The sequence below is a fragment of the Nicotiana tabacum genome, chromosome 19, assembly GCF_000715075.1.
Source record: "Nicotiana tabacum cultivar K326 chromosome 19, ASM71507v2, whole genome shotgun sequence".
NCBI lineage: Eukaryota > Viridiplantae > Streptophyta > Magnoliopsida > Solanales > Solanaceae > Nicotiana > Nicotiana tabacum.
In genome coordinates, this window is record NC_134098.1 from 38,256,277 (window position 1) to 38,282,562 (window position 26,286).

The 26,286-nt window shown below is 40.3% G+C and overlaps 2 protein-coding genes across 2 annotated transcripts; both read left to right on the forward strand.

The window, feature by feature from the left end:
* Positions 1-15,002: 15,002 nt before the first annotated feature.
* Positions 15,003-15,509, forward strand: LOC142173433 (uncharacterized). Its single transcript, XM_075239022.1, has one exon. It carries the CDS (start codon positions 15,003-15,005, stop codon positions 15,507-15,509), a length of 507 nt encoding a protein of 168 aa, XP_075095123.1.
* A 4,311-nt stretch (positions 15,510-19,820) lies between these two features.
* LOC107810612 (secreted RxLR effector protein 161-like) lies at positions 19,821-20,342 on the forward strand. The gene has a single exon (XM_075239023.1). The coding sequence runs from the start codon at positions 19,821-19,823 to the stop codon at positions 20,340-20,342; it is 522 nt and encodes a 173-aa protein (XP_075095124.1).
* The last annotated feature ends 5,944 nt before the right edge of the window (positions 20,343-26,286 follow it).

Consider the following 26,286-nt stretch of genomic DNA (forward strand, 5'->3'; position numbering starts at 1 on the left):
TAGAATAATCAGGAACTGATCATAAGGGTCATAACAATAATAGCTCAGGGCAAGCATGGTCCAGAATTGATCCGGATGAGGCAAATGAGTAGTAGTTCATACATGGGAGACTTAGCGTGAAACATCTAAGATAAAATATGGTCAAGAGCTATTTCAAGTAAAATCTCACAAGAGAGGCACTTAACCTGAAAGCCTAAAGCAAAATATGGCTAGAAACTAGCTCAATAGCAATTCATACATAGAAACCTCAACATAAAGATTTAAAGGAAAACATGGTCAAGCTGATCCTACACTCAAATAAGAATCCTTACAGGAAAGACTAGTATGAAACTCAGGGTAGACAAATCAATGATCCAATTCTAGTAACAAGTAGCAATTCCCACAAATAAAAGGTTCAGCATGAAAACCTAAACAGATATAGTCTAGTTTTGAGAAACTAACAGGTAGCTATGCATACATGAAGAACTTAGCATGAAACTCTTAAAGTAAATTATATTCATACAAATTCAGGGCATATATCAATTTTCATAAAAAGGTCTCAGTACAAAAATCTAAAGCAGGGCATGAAAATCAACTCATAACAGACAGAAAACACAAAATTCAGGTCCAATATAGGCATAACGAATTAGGAAAACCTAAGAAAGTCAGTAATTATTCAAGTCAAATGCACATAGTGAGAATAAACTATATATGTTGAAGCCTATCCTAAAGCTCTGGATTTAGGCAAATTTGATATTAGAGAACATGGAACTGTAGAACAACATTAGGACAATAGTTATAGTAAAGCATACAACAATACAATAATGGGGTTCACAAATACCAGAGAAACTTAAGTCATGCTTGCCTATAAGAGTTGAGACAATATTGGCACACTGAACACACATCAACAGAAAGGGAATAAAAATTGCAAGAGTCAAGAATACTAATCAATTGCAAGTTAAACGAGCAAAGAAATGAAAAGAATTAGAGCTTCAGCAATGGCTCAAATAGCAGTAGTCAAAGAGAATAGTGAAAATCCCAAATCTGGTGCTTCAGAGTTTACGAGAGCCTCAAAAGATCTTCAAGTAGTGCTTGCACCGGAGGAGGTCGTTAACCAATACCACATTGGCCTTGATTTTCACCCGGCCACTAATTGATTGAACACAATAGTTTCAGAACAAAATAGAGCAAGTGCGAGTGAGAGAAAAAGTTATTTCAGTATGTTTTAGGGGGATTGGGGAGGGGTTATATAGTGTTCATTTCACTCAGATCAAGAAAGGAAAATATCAATTAAAACACAGAAAAAGAAAAGAATCATATGCAAACCCACTCCAAATTGGAATAGGGTAAACAGACAAACCCTAATTTGACATGGTGTCGAAATAGCCAAGGACCCCACTAAATCAAGCCCGTATAACCTTGTTTCAGGGTTGTATCAAGTCGATAACATGGCGAATATACAAAATCGAAGTCAAACAAACCACCCGATGGTTGGCTTCCATAAATAACTTAGTACCAATGGCATAGTGTCGAGAAAAATGAAAAGAATCATTGTGGATACAAAAAAGAAAAGAAATATGGAAGATCTCCATATTATCTCGGGTATAGACTAGGATTTGGGGTGAGGCGGCTAGGGTTTGATGTGATAAAGGGGGAAGAGTTGAGAGGATTTGAGGGCGGCCGGGCGGAGGGTAATGGGATTAGGGTTTGGGGGTTGGGTAATTAAAAATAGAGGGGTTTTTGTGGGTCGTTGACTTATTCGGGCCATAATTTAAAATATAAAAAAATTAATTAAAAATAAATTTAAAAGTGACTATAAAATGATTAAGATATTCTACTTATGAAATTAGCACTTTTAAATCAGTAGATTATAATTGTAATAATAAAAAGGAGTCATTTTGTCCTAAATAGAATAATAAATATGATTATTGCAAAATATAGGCTACTATTGCAAAACAATATGTAAATGGTATAAAAACACAAATATAATTATATAAAATGATGTAAAAGTATATTATTTTAATATAAAATATGCATGGACATGTAAATAATTAGTTTGGATAATTAATTACTTAGAAATAATTTTAAGAGAGTATTTAATAAATATTTATCAATTAAAATGCTACAATCAATTAAAGAATGTTGATAAAATGAAATAAAAGTTATTTGTACAAAAATTTCGTGATAATAAAAAGTATAAAAGATTGATATTTAAAATATGCCATGGGATAGTAATGCAAGGAAATACTCTACAAATATTATTTTAAATGTACAAAAATACATTATAGAATATATTGGCTAAGTGACAAACATGAGGGCAAAATTGAGTATCAACAACTGCCCTCTTTATATGGAATGATGAAAGAATTGCCGGGTAAAGAAATCGAGATAATAATCAATTCTATCCAAATAGATGAGAATAGGGTATGAGGTGTTTCAAATATGGGGGCTGAACCCTAGCTCTGGAGTTGCCTACATATCCCCGATTTTACGGGAATTAGTCCGCGTGTAGTTCTGGATCCAAAGGCGAATGAGGACAATGGAGTTATGATGGAAAGACTGCATACTTTAAAGAATGATTTTCTTTAGATAGGACAATGTCATGAATGGTTGATATTTCGGGCGAGGAGTATAAATGGCTATAATGCGAAATTGGTCGTTACAGATGCATGGGACAATGCGATTGAGGACGGTTACGGGAAGGAAATCAATCAATTGCCGGTTGGTGGTTACTTGGAGATACTCAGGAATTGTGAACGTTTGAATTGGAACCAGAGTGAGGATTTCTCCCGTTTGAATAATGGTTACCTTCCGAGCTACCTGCAAAGCTTATAAAATACAATCCATACGGAAACATACATACATATATGTAGGTATGTGTATATATATATATATATATATATATATATATATCATTGAAATTACTGCGGAAATATAAACATGATGCAAATTCCCTTCGGACCATGAAATTTATCTTTGGACGATAAGGATGATGTCCTTAGACCATAATGTTTTGGGCCATGAAGCGTATAATAAAGGGATTCGCAGGCCATGAAATGGTGCCCTCGGGAAATAAGGATGGTGCCTGTGGACTATGACGCCTTTTAATAATGATATGAAGTCTCGAGATCCTTAGGCCATGAAATGGTGTCTTCAGGCCATGAAAATGGTGCCTTCGGACTATGACACTTTTGGACAACTTGGCGATATTTCAGCCTATGAAATGCAAAGATAGGACGACACTTGACAATTCTATAGAAGAAATAGGTAATGTTTAGCCATATGCAGATGATGAAGGCAGTGTTTAGCCTTATGGAGGTGAAGGCAGTGCTTAGCCTTATGCAAGAATGAGGAAAGGCAGAGCTTAGCCTTGTGTGAGATAGAGGCAGAGCTTAGCCTCATGCAAGTAAGAAGGGAAGAGCTTAGCCCTATGCAGGTGAAGACAATGCTTAGCCTTATGCGATGATGAAGGCTGATCTTAGCCTCATGCAAGTGACGAGGGCGGTGCTTTTCCCTATGCAAAGAATGAGGACAATGCTTAGCCCTATGCAGAGAAAGGCAATGCTTAGCCTTATGGAATGCAATGAGGGCACAACTTAGCCTCATGCGATGTAATGTGGGTAGTGCTTAGCCTCATACAATATAATGAGAGTAGTGCTTAGCCCTATGCAAAGAATAAGGGCGGTGCTTAGCCCTATGAAGAGAAACTCAATGCTTAGCCTTAACTAAATACGAGGAAGGAAAACAATTCTTAGCTCGACATATTTGCGCTTGATATCGTCTGTCTATGTGAAGATAGTGGTTTTGTCGTGTATCTTTTGTGGATACTCCTGGTGACGTTGAACTTTTTATTCCTGCATTCAATGGAAAATTGTAAGTCGGGAGGGGGAAGGTTGGTTCGTGCTCCATGTTCTGTCCTTGCTTCTGGATTTTCCTTCTATTACTTCTTGCGCCTAGAATTTGCCCGGGTAGCATTTTGGCCATTACAAAGATAGAGTTTTGAAAATATGCATTTTGCAATTGTAAAAAATGTAGTTATTTAAAATATGTGATAATGCATTAAAATAGATAGTCCTGTCAAATTATTGACCGTGACACATTTCGAGACATTGCAACGTTCTCGTTTCGAATAGAATTTTGAGGACTCCCTCAAAATTCTGCCCCAATTCTGACGGATTCTTCCGGCGATGCTCTTTCGGTGACCCTCGGTGCGACAATCTGACTAAGTCCAAAATCTTTCCCCCAATCTTTGACCATGGAAGGAAATGGAAGTTTGTTTATAATGTGACAGAACCCACAAGGCTGCCTAAGTATCCCCTCTTACACGGGAATCAGGTCAAGCACAGTTCAGTTAGATCAAGAGGAAATTGCGAATATAAATATTAAACATAATATCTTTTGACGACATCTGAATTGATAGGCTTTGTCCATATCTCTCCATCCATTTATGCTAGTATGAGTGCTCCTTCTGTCAATACCCAGTGAACCATGTAAGGATCCTGCCAGTTTGGCAAAAAATTACCCTTTGCCTCGTCCTGGTGTGGGAAGATCCACTTCGAAACCAGTTGCCCCGATGTGAATTATCTTGGTCTAACCTTCTTGTTGAAATCCCTTACCATTCTATTCTGGTAAAGTTGGTCGTGACATACAACGTTCATCCTTTTACCGTCAATGAGGGCCAACTGATCATATCACTTTTATACCCATTCTGCATCACTAAGCTCGGCTTCCTGTATGATCCGTAGGAATGGAATTTCCACCTCGGCAAGTATAACAACTTATGTACTGTAGACCAATAAATAAGGAGTTTCCCAGTTGATGTTCAGATTGTAGTGCATTATCCGAGCAGAGAAAATGGTAACTTTTCGTGCCATTGTTTGTAGTTATCCACCATCTACCTTAGTATCTTCTTAATGTTCTTGTTAACGGTATCCACGACTCCGTTCATCTGTGGCCTATAAGCAGTAGAATTTCAGTGTTTGATCTTGAATGTTTCGCACATGGCCTTCATCAGATCATTGTTGAGGTTGGTAGCAGTACCAGTAATAATTGATTCAGGCACCCGGAATCGGCAGACGATACAATCCCGAACAAAATCCGCTACAACCTTCTTTGTCACAGCTTTGTAGGAGGTGGCTTTGACCTACTTGGTGAAGTAATCAATGGCTACCATGATAAATCTGTGTCTGTTGGAGGCGTCAGGCTTAGTTGAGCCAATGACATCCATACCCCATGTGGCAAAAGGCCAAGGCGATCTCATCACGTTTAGTTCATTGGGTGGAATCCGTATCATGTCAGCATGTACCTGACACTGGTCACATCTCCGTACATACATGATGCAGTCAGTTTTCATAGTCATTCAAAAATATCCCGCCCTTAGTATCTTTTTGGCTAGAACAAACCCATTCATGTGAGGTCCGCATGACCCGACATGTATCTCTTCAAGCACTCTGGATGCTTTCTTGGCATCGACACATCTTAGCAATCCTAGATCGGGAGTTTTTCGGTACATAATTCCTTCGCTCTGAAAGAAATGGTTATCTAACCTCCATAATGTGCACTTTTGAGTATGTGTAGCACCTTGCGGATACTCCCCATTTTGCAGATACTCCCTGATATCGTAAAACCATGTATTCCCATCAAATTCCTTTTCAACATGAGCACAGTTGGCAGGCTGCTTGCGGATCTCTATTGGGATGGAGTTGATATAATTCTTATCTGGATGTTTTATCATGGAAGATAGGGTGGCCAATGCGTCTTCGAACTCGTTCTGAATTCGGGGAACATGCTTGAATTCTATCTTTGTGAACCTCTTGATTAATTCTTGCACACAGTGTAATTACGATAGTAGCTTGGTATTCTTGGTGGCCCATTCTCCGAGAACTTGATGTATCAGCCAATCTAAGTCCCAAAATTCAAGCCTCATATTCAGCCATATTGTTGGTGCATGGGAACCTGAGCTTGGTGGATACATGATAATATTGACTGATTTTTGATACTAGGACAACTCTGATGCCCACTCCTTTGAAGTTTGCGGCGACGTCAAAGAACATCCTCCAACCATCGTAAGCTTCAACAATATCTTCCCCTTCAAAAGATACTTCTTTGTCGGGAAAGTATTATTTTAATGGTTCGTATTCTCCGCCCACAGGGTTTTCTGCCAGGTGATCGGGCAATGCTTGCCCCTTGATTGCCTTTTGAGTCACACAGACCATGTCGAACTCGCTTAGAAGTATTTTCCACTTTGCCAACTTGCCTATAGGCATAAGTTTCTGGAAAATGTACTTTAAGGGGTCCATTCTCGATAAGAGGTATGTGGTGTATGCGCATAAATAATTCCTCAACTTTTGGGCTATCCATGTCAGAGTGCAACAAGTACGTTCCAATAGGGAATACCGACCTTCGTAGGGTGTGAACTTCTTACTCAAATAGTATATTGCTTTCTATTTCTATCCAGTCTCATCATGTTGGCCCAAGACGCATCCAAAGGCTCCGTCCAGTACGGACAAGTATAGCAGTAAAGGTCTCCCGGGCTTAGGTGGAACCAACACAAGAGGTTTGGACAGATACTCCTTGATTTTATAGAAGGCCTTTTGACATTCTTCAGTCCAACTGTTGCAACATCCTTCCTTAACATCTTGAAGATTGGGTCACATATTACCATCGACTGAGCTATAAAATGGCTGTTGTAGTTGAGACGCCCCAAGAAACTCATCACATCCTTCTTGTTTCTTGGCAGCGGCAGATCTTGTATGGCTTTGATCTTTGATGGGTCTAGCTTAATTTCTTGCCGGCTGACAATGAAACCTAGTAACTTCCCGGTAGGGACCCCGAAAGCACATTTTGCGGGGTTCACCTTCACGTTGTACTTTCATAGGCGGTTGAAGAACTTTTTCAGATTTGCTATATGATCCAGGCTCTTCTTGGATTTGATGACGACGTCGTCCATATAAACATCGATCTTCTTGTGTATCATATCATGAAAATGAGTGGTCATGGATCTCATGTAAGTATCTCCGGCATTTTTTAAACCAAAGGGCATTATCTTATAGCAATACACGCTCTACGACATGATGAATGGCATTTTCTCTGCATCTTCTTCGTCCATCCAGATCTGTTGATATCCCACAAAGCAATAAACAAAAGATTGGAGTTCGTGTTTTGCACAATTATCAATCAAGATATGTATGTTTGGTAATGGAAAATTATCCTTAAGACTGTCCCTATTCAGATCTCTATAGTCGATGCACACCCCGACATTCCCATCTTTTTTTGGTACGGGTACGATATTGGCTAACCAGGTCGGATACTTGACCAATCGAAGGACCTTGGCATTGATTTATTTGGTAACCTCCTCATTTATCTTCAAACTCATGTCTGACTTGAATTTTCTGAGTTTCTGTTTCACTGGTGGATACATTGGGTTGGTAGGTAGCTTGTGGTATACTATGTATGTGCTCAACCCCGTCATGTCATCTTAGGACCAAGTAAAGATGTCCTCATATTCTTTCAGAAATCTAATGTACTCTTCTTTGTCTAACGGTGATAGATGGATGCTAATGGGGGTTTCTTTGATTGTTTTAGAATGCCCCAATTTAACCGTCTCAGTTTCCTCTAAGTTGGACTTTGGTTTGTTTTCAAAATCCTCTACTCTCTTGACAATTTCCTCGGGTATTACATCATTTTTCCATTCTTCTGAATCACTCTCATCGTGTTGCGCTGTCTCATTACATGTCACAGTTGTAGATTCAACATGATAATAAATAATTATGCTGAAAAGAATGCAGAGATAATAATATAAATAAACCAAGAGAAATAATGCATTAATTTAAAACTGAAAATGTCAAAATAAACACGGCTCGATATCTCAAGTATTTATTTCAAAATAGAATACTGAATGTTTTAAGTGCTAGAAAACAATTTAAAGGAAAGTCATGCTAGTTTTCCAAAGCTACCCAGGTGCTCGACGAGCCTGAGACGGTTCTGCGGTGTAGTTCCTGGGAACATCTCCATCTCCTACCATTTGGATTGTGAGATCCTCCTTATCCTCTCCCAAAATCACATTGCAAACCATGTCTTCTTCTAGGAGCAGGTTCCTCATACCAGCTAGAATTTCATCTTCTTCAGAACCCCAAATTATGTTAGCTTTGCGGAAGGTCTGGTACAACGGTGGTATGGGTTTAGGCAACAAATAGTAGGATTTGTTCCACGGAGCCGTCCAGTCCTGATATTCTTGCATGGTGTACTCATACCCTATACCAAAGGTGGCATTCTGACTCCGTGGTCATATTGATTTTTTTTATCTCTTGAAGCTTAGGACCGAGGCCTCGGTCTGGTTCATACCCATCCAAAGTAGCATGATCAACACTTTATTACTCCACCATCGTCCACTCTCGACAGTGTTTATCCGTTCAATACTGTGGAACGTTTCCCCTCCTAACTTCCTTCTGCCTTCAACTGCTGGTATGGTCTGGTTGGTACATATAGGATTGATGCCATCTCCCTGAACAACCACTTCTTGATGATTCCACTCGAACTTCATGACCTAATACAAAGTAGAAGCAACTGCCCCAACCATATGTATCCATGGTAGTCCCAGTAACAAGAGTTGTAGGTGGCAGAGATATCTAATACCTGAAACTCAACATCGAACATGGTCGGTGCTATCTTTAAACTCAGATCAATTTCTCCAATTGTAGCTCTCTGGGATCCGTTGAATGCTTTCATGTTCATGCTCCCCGATCGTATCTCAGGTATGCCTATACCTAGTCTCTTCAGGGTGGTTAGAGGGCATATATCCAGACTCGAACCTCCGTCAATCAAGACTCGAGCAATGAACTTGTTTTCATATTACACAGTGACATATAATACCTGGTTGTGACATAAACCTTCTGGTGGCAACTCATATTTGTGGAAAGCGATCTTGTGTGTTTCCAGTACTTGTCCCACCATATTTTCCATTTCCTCACTGGTGATGCCAACAGGCACATAGGCATCACTCAACACCTTTATTAAAGCATTCTTATGTGTGTTTGAAATCCGTAGCAATGATATGATGGATATTTGGGCAGGAGTTTTGTTTAGGTGATCAACAACAGAGTACTCCTTGGCCTGTACCTTTCACCAAAAACCATCAATACCTGCTTCCACAATAGGTGGTTTTGGCGCAGCCTCCTTACTTGTCCCACCTTGGGCAAGCTTCTCCGGTCTGTACACCCTTCATGTTCTAGTCATTCCTTGGGCGACGCCCGATTCTTCCATCTTAGCCTTTCTTTTTCTTCTTGCTTCAGCCACATTATGCCATGGAACAACAATAGATTGGTAAGTCAGTGATGGAGCTACTATCACAGTGAATGGTGGCCTAAGTATATCCACTTCAACTTCAAATGGTGCCTTGGCTTGCACCATAATCGATGAGAGTGTTACCGGGGATGCCACGGCAGTGTCTCTTTCTCAAATAAGCTTAATGGACCCTTCCTAGTCCCATTCCTCATCAGTCTCAATTATGTTTACTCTTTCGGCCCCATGGTCGGGAAGGGGGTTGTCGCAGACATTGGGTGCAGATTCCTTTACCTGTATTACCTTAGTATCAATCAGTGTCTGAATCTTATCTTTTAACATGTGACATTACTCAAATGTGTACCCCTTCATGCCATAGTGATAGGCGCAGGTTTTATTAGGGTTGATCCACTGAGAGGGGTTTTCAATTGCGGCCGCGAGAATTGGACTAATGTAACTAGAGGCCTTCAGCCTCTCATACAATTGGGGTATTGGTTCAGCAAAAGGGGTGTATTTCTTGAGAGGTCTATGATCAAAATTGGCCCGAGGTTTAGGGTAGTTCTGTAATGCAAGTGGGGATGAGTGATAGTATGCTGGTTGGGTATTGTAGGTATGGTAGGTGGTGGCAGGATAATGGTATTTTGGGGATGAAGAGTGATATACTGCTGGGGGTTCTTGATCGGTAAGGGGAGATTTCAGCCCTTGGGCTACCATCACGACACCCACTTCTTTCTTCTTAGAAATACTTCCGGACTGCAAAGCTTTGTTTGTAGCTTGCAAAGCTTCAAAATTGCTAACCATGTTGCTCTTGATACCTTCTTCCATCCTTTCTCCTAACTTGATAATGTCAGAGAACTTGTGATTTTCTATGACCATCAATCTTTCATAGTATTGTGGGTCTTGAGCCCGCACGAAGAAATTATTCATTTGCTCTTCCTCCAATGACGACCTTATCTTGGCAGCTTCTGATCTCCAACGAGTGGCATAGTCACAAATGGTTTTTGTGGGTTTCTTCTTGAGGTTCTGAATGTAGAACACATCCGATGCATTTTCCGTGTTGAACCTGAATATGTCCATAAAATCGGATGCCATACTCACCTACTTAGACCATTTCTTTGGGTTTTGACTGTTTTACCATGACAAGGCATCTCATGTGAGATTTTGCATGAACAACTTCATGTGGATTTGCTCGTTCTTGCCTACATCCACGAGTTTGTCGCAGTAAGTCCTCAAGTGTACCTTGGGATCACCGGTGCCATCAAACATCTCAAACTTCGGGGGTTTGTAACCTTCAGGTAGATTCACATCCGGTTGAATACACAAGTCCTAATAATTCAAACCTTCGACACCCTTTCCTCCCTCGACACTTTGGACCCTTCCGGACAACTTCTTCAACTCCTCGTCCATGGTCCTGATGAGCAAGTCCCTTTCGGTAGGTTCGAGTGTGTATAAGGTTTCTTGCGGTGTGTATAGTAGAGTTTCCACATATATGGGGTTGCTTTGGTGGGTTCCAGGGATTTGAGTGTATAGACGATCATTGATGGATGCCTGGGGTGGAACTAGGGTAGGGGTTGGTACATTTTGAGGGGTGGGGTATGTGGCGGTTTGCAGGTATTGGGGTTGTGTTATGAGGGTGTTGATGAGGAACTTGCAGCGATGGAGGGTTCATGTTTTGTGGGAGTGTGGGGCTGTGTTATTGTTGAGTTGTATGATTTTGTGGAGCTTGGGGTTGCGGATTCTGAGGTTGTGGATTCTGGGGTTGTGGCAGGTTTTGAGTAATGGAATTTTGGCAATTGACATCAGGGGCGTTTGAGGTTAGGGATAGGTTGGTGAGGTTGTGGACCTGCTCGAGTTTGCATTGTAATTCCAATTCTAGTCGCAGAACTAGCTCGTTCTACTCCGGTGTACTTCTCCCATCCGAGGTTTCCACATTCTCTGCCCAAGGAGCATTGTCTTTCCTGTTGCCACTAAAATCATCCATCTTTCCTTTACCCTTGCTTTTGATGTTGCTAGGAGAGGGAGAAGGTGGAGGACCTATAGATCTGGTGTGGTATGCTGAAGTTGCCAGAGTGCACGAACCTACCTTTGGGAATGGGAATAATCAAAGAAAAAAAAAACAAAAGGTAGCCAAGTCAGTAAGGTGAAAGTGAAAAGAGCCTTGCGGTATATAAACAGATAGCACAAAAGACATTCAATAGTTTGTGTCCTAATTTGGGGACCTCGTTGTGCCCGAGTTAGGCCTAAGTGACAGATAGATTTAGAGAAACTTTGGCCAACGTTGTTTCATCCCATTAACGCAAAAATAAATCCAATCATTCTATTACTAAATCAAAATAATGAAATAGAGTTACTAATGGCGCAAAGCCTTATTACATAAATTATAGAACGAAATCTAACTATAAAATATTTAAAGAAAATTTGCTGTTGTACTTGGTACCGGATGGACCCTCTCTATGTCTTGCTTTCTTCGCTCCATCGATCATGTTCCCAAGGTCGCGCATGTCGAGCAACAAGTAGGCCATTGCTAGCTTTCCACCTTCATCATAACCCATACCCTGGCAGTCCCAAAGCCTCTTCCTCATTTTCCTCTCCAACTCCATTAATCCTTGTTCCAAATACTCCAGCCTCTCTGTCATTTGTTTGCTATCTCTCTCCACTTTCTTATTGCTTCCATATATGTCTTATGTTGTTCCATGTGTTTGGCCTCAGATTCGAACACCCTCTTGTATTTTACGCATGCTTCGGTCTCTTCATCTATGATCCTTCCCTTTAGCTTGATACCTGATTTGACATCTTCGGTTATGTTATCTTCCAACCACGAAAGGTAATAGTACATGTGTCCAGCATAATACCTATCGGGCTCTATGGTCTCTCCATCTCTAATAATTTTCTAATTCCACATATGCTGAGCTTCGAACTTGAAAGAGATGACATCCCCTTTGAAATCATCCTTGTATTGTGTTATGTTGGCTACTTGGGGTATAACCTCCTTTCTTCCAACTTGCCTCATTGCTCTTATTGGAGCATAAGGGTAAATACCTCACAATCCAATCAACACCAAATGGGTGGCCTTCTTAGATTGGATTATGAACTCCTTGCTCGGGAACTATTCAAACATCCAGTGTACCTGTTCATCAATAAGATTGCTGAAAAGGCGTACCCTTACTTGAGCATCCACAGGCCTTACAAATCTCGTAGGAGCAAAGGTCATCTTCTTTGGGTGGTGGATGTCAATATAATCATTTATCGGCGTGCGAAGAAATTCCTGATGGTAGTCGCCTCTTTGGAGATGCTCTAACAACCATATTTGTAACATAAGATTGCACCCCTAAAAAAACCAGCCCCATGCTTACATCGGTCCAAGGTTCGATACATTACTACTAATATCATGGGAACAATAGTGTAGGTTTGTCCCTCAATTCCTTCTATCATGGTCCTGGCAGTCATGGCTAGTCGAGTATGAATTTTTCCTCCTTGCATCGGGAAGATCAGCAATCTCAAGAGACACACTATGAAGACATAAACCTGATAATGAATCCAACCAATAGAAGTGATGGCCAATTATTCATGATACAACTGATATGATTTGCTATGTCCATACCGTTCATACAGAAGGTCGAACGGAATGTAAGACTTCTTCAGACAGCTTAATTCACCATTCTTCTTGATCTCGAACATTTTCAGAAAGCCGCGAGGTGTACGATTTTTTGGCACAACAAACCCGGACTATCCAGGGGATCCTAGCAAAACCTCCAACTTCCTCTAAGAGCGGGGTCATCTCCAAATTTCCAAATCCTGAGATGGCCCTCTTCTCGTCCCAAAATATAGTGGCAGTCTCAATCAGTTTTGTGCTTGGCAGAATGTCCATCAGAGATAGCAAGTTACCCAATACCCTTCTCGCACGATTCCTATTACATTGTGGGAGGTCGTTCCACCAATCAATCAACTTGGGTGGAATGTTCTGGACCATACCAAATGTAGGAACGTCATGCTTTAATTTCTGCGTTGAAAAAAATAATTTTTCCCCTTCCCCTTCCTGATTTGATTAATTAAGCGATAATAGTTGACACGTTGGCACATTTTCTCCAAGTTATGCACATAGAATGAATGTGTCCCTCAGGATTGTAGAGATCCCTTTGGACTTTGGACAAGGTTTATCTAAACGAATTTAATAAGCCATGGGTATTTGATCCATCCTACATTTAACATAATGCATGCACATTTTCGATCAGAGTAGGTCTCTAAAAGGGTCTGGACTAGTACTATCAAGCGGATGACTTGAGAGGGAAAGGCACGGGACCGTCGACTGTACCGCGGATCGATTAGTCTACCGCTAATAAACCTTTTTGATTTGACAAGGGTATTTACAGAAAGTGCGGACACTCATCAAGCATCGGTATGTTGATAATTGGCATGAATGGAATATGATGTTGAAGGTATGCTTATACAAAAAGCGATAACATATAGTCAATTACTTTTACATGGCAAAAAAAACTCATAAAAGCAGTATTAAATAATACGATAAAATAAGCAAGAGAGAAAGGGAAAAGAAAAGATAAGGGAAGTAGTTAGCATGGTTCACTGAATTCAAAAAGCATAACTAAATCAATGAACCTAATCGAGGAGAGGGGAAAGGGAAGTTCATGGTGTAGCAATTTCGAGCAAATAAAGGGATGGGGAAAGGGAAGTTGATAAGCTATATGTACCTTGTTATGTTTTGATGATCTAACAAACTTAATGACAAGAACCAGATAAGGAACCCGATACACACCCTCAAGTACGTGGGAATAACAAGTCTCAAGCTGGAGATGTAAATCAACTCTTCAAACGACAAAGAAACAAAAAGGGGAATAGATGGACATCAGTTCCCCTGGTGACCGTACCTAGTCAACTCTCCAACAGCTGTAAAGTTGCTGCCTGCACACGCAACAGTGCAACAGTCAAATTCATTGGGAATGGTCCTGTACCAAACAAGCTTGCATCATTCAAGTGATGTCACCAATGTTATATTAACATTAAACCAAAGGCAAAACATGACTTGAACATTGAAGAATCCATCAAGCACTTCCAAAAGTGACAATCAATCTGGCAAGCGATTCTCAATAGCATCAAGAATAAAGAAGAACATAACAACATACCAGTTCCCTGTATTGAGTTATTACATGTCCTTAGTTGTGTTGCACCTTTGTTAAAGTTCTTTACTTGTAATTCCTACTTAGCTTAGTTAGAAGCATTGTGTAGGAAACCTTTGTAAATCATAAACCCTTGTGTTTGTGTCTTGGCTAGAGTTAGTCGAGTTGTAAGTCTTTGTAATAGAGTTATTACAAAGTGTCTTGTAATAGAGTTATTACAAAGTGTCTTGTAATAGAGTTATTACAAGGTTACAATAGGTTGTAATCTAAAGTTTGCTCAGTAGTGAGGTTGAAATCCTATAAGGGTAGGTCGTAGTTTTTAATCCCATGACCTGGGAGTTTTCCACGCAAAACTTCTTTGTATCATTTACCTATTGCAGTGTGCGTGTGTTCTGTGGGAACTAATAGAGAACTTGGTTCTCTATACAGTTTGGTGGACCCTTAAATTCTATCAATTGGTATCAGAGCGGGTTCTTTCTATCAGGCTAACACCTAGAAAGGATCTTCATGGCTGCTCCACCAAACTTTGAAGAAGGTCAATCTACCTACAGGCCACCAAGATTCAATGGCCAATACTATGGATGGTGGAAGACAAGGATGCACGACTTCATCATGGCTGAAGACTCAGAGCTTTGGGACGTCATCTGCGATGGACCCTTCATCCCTACAAAAACCAGTGGTGACCCAGCAGTAACAGTTCCCAAAAAAATAAAAGAATTCAATGATGTTGATCGCAAGGCCATAGAAAAGAACTTTCGAGCGAAGAAAATTCTTGTCTGTGGTATTGGTGTTGATGAATACAACAAGATTTCAGCATGCCAATCTGCTAAGGAGATTTGGGAAGCTCTCCAAATAACACATGAAGGGACAACCCAAGTTAAGCAATCAAAGATTGACATGCTTACCACAGAATACGAGCTTTTCAGGATGAAAGACGATGAGTCCATCCAGGACATGCATACTCGGTTCACCTCCATCATCAATGAGCTTCATTCTCTGGGAGAAATCATTCCAAGGAACAAACTTGTCAGGAAAATACTAAGTGTTTTACCCAATTCCTGGGAAAGCAAAGTGAATGCTATTCACAGAGGCAAAGGATTTGCAGAAGCTAACAATTGATGAACTTGTTGGTAATCTGAAAACTTATGAAATGAAGAAAAATAAGGATAATGAGAGAAGAGAGCCAAAAATAGAGAAGAAACCGGTCCTCAAGACGGACAATAATGATTCAAGTGGTGAGGATGCTGATGTGGCTTACCTAACAAAAAGATTCCAGAAAATGGTTCGTAGAAATGGAGGCATTCCAAAAAGGGGCAGCTCCAGAAAGCCAAAAGGTTGCAGCCTATGTCATAAGTTTGGTAAGCCAGGACATTTCATCAAGGATTGTCCTCTCCTCAAGCAAGATCAATACAAACACAACATAGACAAAGTAGCTAAGAGGAACCCGGTTCCTGACAAACATTTTAAGAGGAAAAATGCCGCTGACAATGTTGTGAAACAAGCTCTTGCTGCATGGGGAGACTCTTCCAGCGAATCTGAAGAAGATGATGATCAAGGTGACATCTCTATGATGGCAGTGGAAAGTGAAGCAGCTGAGTATGACTCTATATTTGCCTTGATGGCACAGCCTGATAATGATGAAGATGACGACGATGATGATGAGGTAAACTTTCTAGATGTTCAAAGAAATCTGAAGTCTTATTCTCCTAATAAAGTCATGTCCTTGGCAAATGTTTGAATTGATGCTTGTCACAGTCTTATAAATGATAAAAATGCATTAACTGTGGAACTAGGAGACATAGAATATGAGGGAGATGATCTAGTGGTTGTTGTGGTCGATCTAAAAGAGACTATTGAGTGTGTTAAAAAGGAGAAAGAAGCTTTAAATGAAAAGGTTGCTAACATAGAGCATGAGAGAGATGACCTATTAGTAGTAGTTGTAGATCTGAAGAATACAATTGAGGAACTAAAAGGAGAATGTAGGCATGAGATTCTTCAAAAGGGAAAGGAAGTTGCGGATGAAACACATCTTAGGCTTGAAGATGAGATAAAATCAGTGAAATCTAGTTTGTGTGTTGAACTCAAGAAAAACAAACAACTTCAGGAAGAACTAGGTAGAGTCAAGAGTGATCTTGAAAAATACTCAAGTGGACCTGGTCGTCTGAAGCTATCACTGCCATGTACACGAACAATGGGGGAAACAGGCAGGGAATCAGGTTTCAAAGGGGAAAAACTCCCTACAACCCTCATAGCAAGTACGTTACTGTTTTTGACAACTGGCTCTGCACTCACTGTGGTAACACTGAGCACTTTAAGGAAACCTGTAAGGCCAAGTTTCAGTCTCAATAGGAAAATAAGTTTTTGCTAAAAAGGTAATTACTATTAGAGAACCTGGTCCCTCATATAAAAGACGCATGATGCCTGCTTGGACCAAAATAACCCTCATTCATCCCTTTCCTCATTACAAGGGACCCAAACTTGTTTGGGTTCCTAAGTCTAACCTTTAATTTTCTTGTGCAGGGAACAATGAAAGGGAGCAACCAACAATGGTACATAGATAGTGGTTGCTCAAAGCACATGACTGGAAGTACAAATGATTTCCTTTCACTGAAGGCCCTGCAAGGAGGGAGTGTATCCTTTGGAAATAGCAAGAAGGGCTACATTCTTGGAGTTGGAAGGATTGGGAAGTCTCTCTCTCACTCTATTGAAAATGTGTACTATGTGAACAGATTGATATTCAACTTGCTGAGTGTTTCCCAAATCTGTGTCAAGGGAAACACAGTGGAATTTGTGTCAAAGATATGCACAATCACTAATCTTGTGACTGGTGAAGTGGTGTTAGTGGCCAAAAGATAGAAAAACATCTATGTTGCTGACTTTAAATCTCTATAAAATGGAGATCTCAGTTGTCTGAGTGCTGTGGATGATGATGCTGAACTATGGCACGTCTGTTCCCTCATATAAAAGACACATGATGCCTGCTTGGACCAAAAGAACACAGGGAACAGTGAAGGGGAGCAACAAATAATGGTACATGGATAGTGATTGCTCAAAGCACATGACTGGAAGTACAAACGATTTCCTTTCACTGAAGGCCCTGCAAGGAGGGAGTGTATCCTTTGGAAATGGCAAGAAGGGATACATTCTTGGAGTTGGAAGGATTGGGAAGTCTCTCTCTCACTCTATTGAAAATGTGTACTATGTGAACGTATTAGAGTACAACTTGCTGAGTGTTTCCCAAATCAATGACAAGGGAAACAAACTGGAATTTGTGTCAAAGATATGCACAATCACTAATCTTGTGACTGGTGAAGTGGTGTTAGTGGCCAAAAGATACAAAAACATCTATGTTGCTGACTTTGAATCTCTGCAAAATGGAGATCTCAGTTGTCTGAGTGCTATGGATGATGATGCTGAACTATGGCACCAAAGATTGGGTCATGCAAGCTTTATATTGCTAAACAAGTTGGTCAAGAAGGACCTGGTTCGTGGCCTGCCCAACTCAAGCTTCAAGAATCACAAAGTGTGTGATGCATGTGTAAAAGGAAAGCAAGTCAGATCTTCGTTCAAGCCCATAAAAGGAAGTCAGCACCTCAAGGCCACTTGATCTCCTTCATATGGATCTATTTGGACCTATGAGAGTGCCAAGTAGAGGAGGAAAGAAGTACATCTTTGTTATTGTGGATGACTATTCTAGATTCACCTGGACTCTTTCTTAGATCCAAGGATGAAACATTTGAAGTATTTGTTGCATTTGTAAAAAAGATCCAAGTGAAGATGACCCATAATGTTGTGAGTATAAGATCTGATCATGGTACAGAATTCGACAATGCAAAGTTTGACGAGTTCTGTTCTGAAAATGGTATAAGTCACAATTTTTCAGCTCGAAGAACACCTCAACAAAACGGTGTCGTGGAGAGGAAAAATAGGACTCTTGAGGACATGGCTAGGACAATGCTGATTGATAGTGGTGTTGCAAAAGGTTTCCGGGCAGAGGCAGTCAACACTGCATGCTACTTAGTGAACAGGTGCATGATCAGGTCCCTCCTTAACAAAATCCCGTATGAACTGCTGAATGGGAGAAAACCTAAGCTAACACACTTGAGGACATTTGGTTGCAAATGCTTTGTTCTTAACAATGGTAAGGAACCTCTGGGAAAGTTTGATGCCAAGAGTGATGAAGGAATATTTCTTGGTTATTCATCACAAAGCAAAGCCTACAAGGTATACAACAAAAGAACTCAATGTGTTGAGGAAAACATACATGTGATCTTTGACGAAGCACAACACCCTCTTGGAAAAGCTGCACATGATAAGGCTGATCAAGATGGAGAGTTATCAAATGTCCCTGGTGAAGTTATTGACATGGCAAATGGAAAGGCCGATATGATGAGTCAGGTCAAGGATTCAAATGACAATGGCACAACTAAATCTCCAGTTAACATAGAGGAACTCGGTTCCACAATCACAACAACTGAAGCTGAAAATAGAGTTGCTGATGCAGTTCAAGGGACCCCACATGCAGAGAGAGAATCACATTCAGAAATACCCGGACCATCCCACAACAAGGTTCAGGTGTCTAACTGAAAACACAAAAGTTCACATCCTCTGGATAATGTGATCACTCCTCTTGATTTAGGAATTCAAACCAGACCAAAGGAAAGAAACACGCTTGCCTTCTCAGCTTTTCTCTCTCAAATTGAGCCCAAGAATATCAAGGAAGCATTAAAAGATGCTGATTGGATTATAGCTATGCAAGAAGAACTCCATCAATTTGAGAGGAACAGTGTATGGAACCTGGTTCCATGACCTGCTGACAGAACTGTTATAGGAACCGGGTGGGTATTCAGAAACAAACTTGATGAGTTTGGAAACACAACTTGAAACAAGGCAAGGCTGGTAGTTCAAGGTTACAATTAGGAAAAAGGGATTGACTATGATGAAACATTTTCTCTAGTTGCTCGAATGGAGGCAATCAGAATCCTCATTGCCTTTGCGTCTCATATAGAATTCAAATTGTTCCAAATAGATGTCAAAAGTGCATTTCTGAATGGCTTTCTAAAAGAAGAAGTCTTTGTCAAGCAACCTCCTGTATTTGAGAATCATGAACATCCTGAGCATGTTTTCAAACTTGACAAGGCACTATATGGGCTAAAACAGGCTCCTCGTGCTTGGTATGAAAGGTTGTCCAAATTTCTTCTAGAAAATGGCTTTACAAGAGGAAAAATTGACAACATCTTATTTCTGAAGAAATGAGGGAGGAACCTGCTCATTGTGCAAGTCTATGTTAATGACATCATCTTCGGAGCAACAAACGATTTATTGTGTGAGGAATTTGCAAAACTTATGGAAAGTGAGTTCGAGATGAGCATGATGGGGGAATTGAATTTCTTCTTGGGTCTACAAGTCAAGCAAACTCCCCGGGGCACAATGATAAGTCAGCAAAAGTACATCAAAGAGCTTCTGAAGAGATTTGAGATGGAGAGTTCAAAGATCATTGATACACCTATTGCCACTGCCACTCACCTTGATATGGATGAACCTGGTTCTCCTGTAAACGAGACTATGTATAGAGGCATTATTGGGTCACTTCTGTATCTCACAACAAGTAGACTAGACATTGTTTTCAGTGTGGGACTCTGTGCCAAGTTTCAATCCAATCCAAAGGAGTCTCATCTGAAGGCTGCAAAGAGAATTCTGAGGTATCTCAAAGGAACGCAGGACCTGGTTCTCTACTATCCCTCAGGAGATAACTTTGACTTGATAGGGTATGCTGATGCTGACTATGCTGGTTATCGGGTGGATAGGAAAAGCACTTCTGGTATGGCATATTTTCTTGGTTCATGTCTAATCTCACGGGGCACAAGAAAACAAAACTCAGTGGCCCTTTCAACTACTGAAGCTGAGTATGTGGTAGCTGCCTCTTGCTTTTGCTCAACTGCTGTAGATTAAGCAGCAACTAGAATATTTTGATGTGTTTTCTGATTGTGTGCCTTTATTGTGTGACAATACCAGTGCACTTAACATGGCCAAGAATCCAGTTCAACATAAGAGAATAAAGCACATCGATGTGCGTCACCATTTTTTCAGAGACAATGTTGAAAAAAGGGCTCATCTGTATGAAATTTTGCAGCACAGAAGATCAAATTGCAGATATATTCACCAAAGCACTGAGCAGAGAACACTTTGTAAGGAATCGCTTGGCGCTAGGGTTGATAAAACCAAGCTGAGGACCTGGTCCCTCGATGATTGGCTATGAAAGAAATGTATAGGTAAATTAGCTAAAAAGTATTTTTTTGGCAAAGTCTAACTCATTTCTATACCGTTACAGGTAGACACGCATGATGATTATAGAGCAAACAAGCAGCTAATGCATTGAACGTTGGTCAAAGGATGAGGCTTACATTTGCAAAATCTGTCAGGGAACCTGGTTCCCCCGACACCGGTTAGTAGTTTCTCTGTACTCTCATGCATAAATTTTTAAACGGTTGAAATGGTGCCATGTCATTACACTGTCAGTTTCTTTTCTTTCCCGATTTGTGAACCCAAACGTTTCGCCCGTTATGAAGAGACCCGACTACCCAAATTGCCACCTATTCCTAACCGGTCCCTCACCCCTCTTAAATACATCCATTCACACTCACTTTCACCACTGTTCACATCAAAAAACCCAAAATTCCTCTTTTTCTTTCTTCAAACCAAACTCTCTATTCTTCAACTCACTACACTCTACCATGTCTGAACACCAGGAAACACAAGATGTTCCAAGTGTCGTCCCCACTGTGTCCTCACCTGTTAAAACGTTAGTGATATAACCCACACTCTCCACTCCGACCAGTCCAAACCCTAAGACAGAGTCACAACCACCCTCTGCTTCCTCCCCAACCTAGTCAAGTTTTGGTTCTCATCGGAGTCGCAAAACATTGACTCCCAAGAAATTTGTGGCTGGGACCTCTATTTCTGCCTTACCGAAAAAGATGGTTGACGAAGACACAATGGATGGATAAGAAAATCAAGAAATTTCTAGTTTATCAATGGAAGAACATTCTGCTAAAGAACAAGGTGTGGGTCATACCAGTGATGAATCGACTATGGCAACCCCAGGCTTTGATCCTACAGGTAATGATCCTCTTATGCCTTGTGAAGTTACTTTGGAATTACAAGAACAGGAAGCTATAGAAAATATGCTTTCAATCACTGTTGAGGGAAGTCTGATTGGAGGTTACGAGGGTGTGTCTGAGTTTCAGGGGGAAGATAATGGCACAGAGGACGAGGATAGGGAAATGGTGCCTGTCAAAACCTCGTCACCTGACAGTACTACTGGGGAACCAACTGAGGGACCTCATCCCTCCGCCCCAGAAGAGCCCTCTGGCTCTAATAGGGATAAAACCCCTAGTTCTTCATAAGAACCCCAGGTCAGTACTGATCCCACCCCCTCTCCTTATTTCTATGTTGAGCCATTATCAATTATGGTTCCTGCGATGCGATCTCTGTCTGAGAAGGAGAATAAGAATAGTGAAGGAGATGATTATGATAATGTGGCGCTGTTGAACTTCATTAATTCTAGGAGTAGAAAGGCACTTCCCCAGGGGTCCACTTCTAAGAGACCTATAACGAGGTTGCAGAAGAAGGAAGAATTTGAGTCAGTTTTAAGGAAAAGCAAAGAGGGAAAGAAGAAAAGGAGATTGGTAAAGGATGGGAAGATTGTAAATGAGAGGGTAGTGCATCCAACATCAATTGTCGATATTGATGATGAGGTGGATAAGGAACCTAGTTCCTTAGTTCGTAAGTCCTCAAAGAAACTTACAATTCCAACATCCAAGAAAGAGTCATCTGTAAGTGGTATGGGTTTGAAGAATGATGCAGGTGAACCATCTGGTAGAAAGGTGGTTGAGGAACTTGGAGAGAAGGAGACTGAAGAACTGGTTGAAAAAGTGTCTAAGAAATGGGTGTCTGAAACATCTGCGGAGAAAAGAAAGAGTGCTAGAAAATCAATGAAAAGGAAGGCTGATGCCAGTGAGGAACATGGTTCCTCCAAGAAGACCAAGGTTGGTGATGCCCAAGATGCTGGCAGGGAAAAATTAAGAAACCAAAAGGTACTGTGGGGCCGTACATTTGCCCCTGATATTTTGGATATGTCAGGAATGCGCCAATTGGTGGAGATTTGTGAATTCCAACAGTAGACACATCTGTTCACAAGTGAAAATCCCAGAGTATATGAGGCAGAAGTGCATATTTTCTATACTGACTTCTTCATAGTTGAGGATGATAACATTTGTCTGAAAGTGAACGGTGTTGATTTTGTGATGGACACTATTTTATTGGGAGCCATTTTGGGCGTACCCACTAATGGGATGTCCTCAATTGAGGGGGTCTTCTCTACAAATTTTAGAAATGCCATTGTGAAGGATAAGGCAGTGTAACAAGGGGAACGTGTACACAAGAATGCCCTCCTTCCATTGTACCAACTGCTATTCGAAATGGTGAACAAAGTTCTACTCCCACGTGCCGAAAGACGCTCCATTACATCACGAGCAGACTTAGTTCTCATGGAAGCACAGGATGGATACACCACTCTAAACCTGCCTGGTCTTATAATAGAGCACATGAAGAAAGTAGCAGAGTTCAAGGAAGGTAATTATGGGTTGCCTTACGGGTTTCTCCTCACTGAAGCTTTTGAATTTTTCAAGGTTCCTTTGGGACAGGCTAAAGTAGGAACTCGCAAGCAATCTTTCTCCAAAACCATCCTAGAAGAGTGTGAGTGCATTGATAGGAGTGGAGGGGTTCGCAGCACTTCGACTATTTCTCAGCTGATCAACGCTCAAAATAATGGCAATGAAGAAATAAGGAAGCTGAAGGCTCGGAATGCCATTCTCGAAAATCAACCCAGTCAGGCCTAGGAAGCAGCTGGATCCAGTGGTGCCCAAAACACAGAGGTTGCTCGCTTGACAAAGGAAAATGCTGCTCTCAGGAAACAGGTTGAGGACCTGAAGGAAAGGCTGCTAAACGAGCAAGGTTCTGCAAATGCTCGCATGGACTTCCTTCTTAGAACCCTTGCCTCTTCTTCAGCCTACAGTGCTCCCCTTTCCAGTGCTCCTTAATAGCCGTCCTTTTCCCAGTGTCAAGTTCCTAGTGTCCGTCCTCTATTTTTAGTCTTAATGATGTTTATGACTGGTACCTTTTGCTATTTTTATTTTGTGGATATGTTGGTAACAATGGAACCGCTCCCTGCTTAATATCCAAATATTAATGAAAGCCTCCTTCTTTTGTTGTGTATTCCTTGCTCATTTGCTCTATTTTTAGTCATGATTGTGCACACATAAGTGACATGAGTTAACCAAGCCAGACTTCATTTTGCTTGTTGCTGTTCTTTTAATGATGCCAAAAGGGGGAAAAATAATTGAGGAGGAACAGATTCAGGGGGAATATAGGTTATGTATATGTCATTCTGGTTCTTAGGGGGAACTTCAATTATAAGTTTGCCATCATCAAAAAGGAAAAAATTGATAGGCTATATGTACCTTGTTATGTTTTGATGATCTAACAAACTTAATGACAAGAACCAGATAAGAAACCTGATACACACCCTCAAGTACGTGGGAATAACAAGTCTCAAGCTGGAGATGTAAATCAACTCTTCAGACGACTAAGAAACAATAAGGGGAACAGATGGACATCAGTTCCCCTGGTGACCGTACCCAGTCAACTCTCCAACAGCTGTAAAGTTGCTGCCTACACACGCAATAGTGCAAAACAGTGCAACAGTCAACTTCATTGGGAATACTCCTGTACCAAACATGCTTGCATCATTCAAGTGATGTCACCAATGTTATATTAACATTAAACCAAAGACAAAACATGATTTGAACATTCAAGAATCCATCAAGCACTCTCTCAAGTGACCAATCAATCTGGCAAGCGATTCTTAAGAGCATCAAGAACAAAGAACAATATAACAACGGACCAGTTCCCTGTATTAAGTTATTATATGTCTTTAGTTGTGTTGCACCTTTGTTAAAGTTCTTTACTTGTAATTCCTACTTTGCTTAGTTAAAAGCATTGTGTAGAAAACCTTTATAAATCATAAACCCTTGTGTTTGTGTCTTGGCTAGAGTTAGTCAAGTTGTAAGTCTTTATAATAGAGTTATTACAAAGTGTCTTGTAATAGAGTTGTTACAAGTTAGTGAGGGATTAATAGGTTAATTCCTAGGTTACAATAGGTTGTAATCTAAAGTTTGCTCAGTAGTAAAGTTGAAATCCTACAAGGGTAGGTCGTGGTTTTTAATCCCGTGAGCTGGGAGTTTTCTACGTAAAACTTCTTTGTGTCATTTACCTACTGCAGTGTGCGTGTGTTTCGTGGGAACTAATAGAGAACCTGGTTCTCTATACAGTTTGATGGACCCTTAAATTCTATCAGAAGTACATGAAAGAAATTAAGCAATTCAATTAATCCCACACAAGCAAAGACTCGTCATGGTAAAATCCTACGTATCCCCAACAGAGTCACCGCCTAATGATTTTTTAAGGTGTGTTAGAGCACCTATTTGCAAATAACTCTGTTTTACCTAGTCCGTGTTACCAGAGATCAGGTAAGGGCTCAAATTATCTCAGAGAGAAGGTGTTAGACACTCTCTGAGGTCTACAATTGTGGTTCCCAGCCGAATTCTAGACTATGTGGGATTTATCAAATGACAAACAATTATTCTAAGTGAGCATGCAAGTTGATCGATTATTGAACTAGGGGACAAAAGGTCTATGTAAGCGATTAGTCATTCTAGGTGGAATAGAATGAAGTAATTAACAAAAAGAAAATAATACATAAGTAATGCAATGGAAATAATTTGGTAAGACATATTTCATTCATTAATAAACTAATTGATACAACTCTTTTGGCTACAAGGTATACAACTAAGTTAAATCTAGATTTCTCCATAAACTAAATATTCAAGGGATAATAAGATATAATGGGGGGTCCTAAATTTTTTAGCCTAAAGGATCACCCCGTATTACATAAATAATACTTCGCAACCCTTATAAGTAAAAAGGTTGCTCATATTATCTAGCAAGCATAAACTATCATCTCCAGCTACCCGATTACTATCTTTAAGTTATTTACCTAAAGCGTACTAATTCAATTCTAGGTCATACCCTACACATGCCTACGCATTCCATGCCTATGGTCCAGGAGGTATTGTACCACTATATAGGTGGCTCTAGACTCATCCTAGGCTGCTCAAAATTAAAAGACTAGTTTGAACAAATATGACTTCATATAAAGATGCAATTAACACAAAAGGGGCTCATATTTACCTCCACACATAGACTCGCATGAACGTCAGACAATTAACAACTAACAATGATAGGTAGTGGCAGAATGGATAGTTGAAATACCCAATGAACATGCTCTTCTAGTTGTGCATTTAAGATGGACAGTTATGGATTACTACGATTTGAATTAATCAAACATAAAGCATGGTTTCTATGTGAATGCATGGATGACAAGTTGCAATTAATCAGGTTTAAGATTCATACGTGGATAATCAAACAAGCAGTCTTCATTGTTTAAGTCCTATATGCAAGATTTCAAAATGATCATGTTTAGACTATTTTTAGATAAAACAACAGTTGAGTAATGCAAATTCTTATTTACAAACCCCCTATAGTCATGATCTCTAGGCGGATAAGTGGGGAGAACAAAGTTGAAGGACGCATTGGCAAATGTAGTATCAATTACTTAACATAGAGTCCTATAGGCATGATAGCTAAGCGATAAATCCTAACACATAATTCCTAAGCGGGGAGCAAATATTCAAACAAGTTAACAAGAAGTTTGTACTATAGGCTGGTCTTTTAAACAAGTTATAAATCACACCGACAATATTAAATTAACATTTAC

What these genes read in the sequence shown, in the direction of transcription:
- LOC107810612 (XM_075239023.1), top strand. Translation starts at nt 19,821, where the DNA reads ATGATAAGTCAGCAAAAGTACATCAAAGAGCTTCTGAAGAGATTTGAG.
- LOC142173433 (XM_075239022.1), top strand. Translation starts at nt 15,003, where the DNA reads ATGGCTGAAGACTCAGAGCTTTGGGACGTCATCTGCGATGGACCCTTC.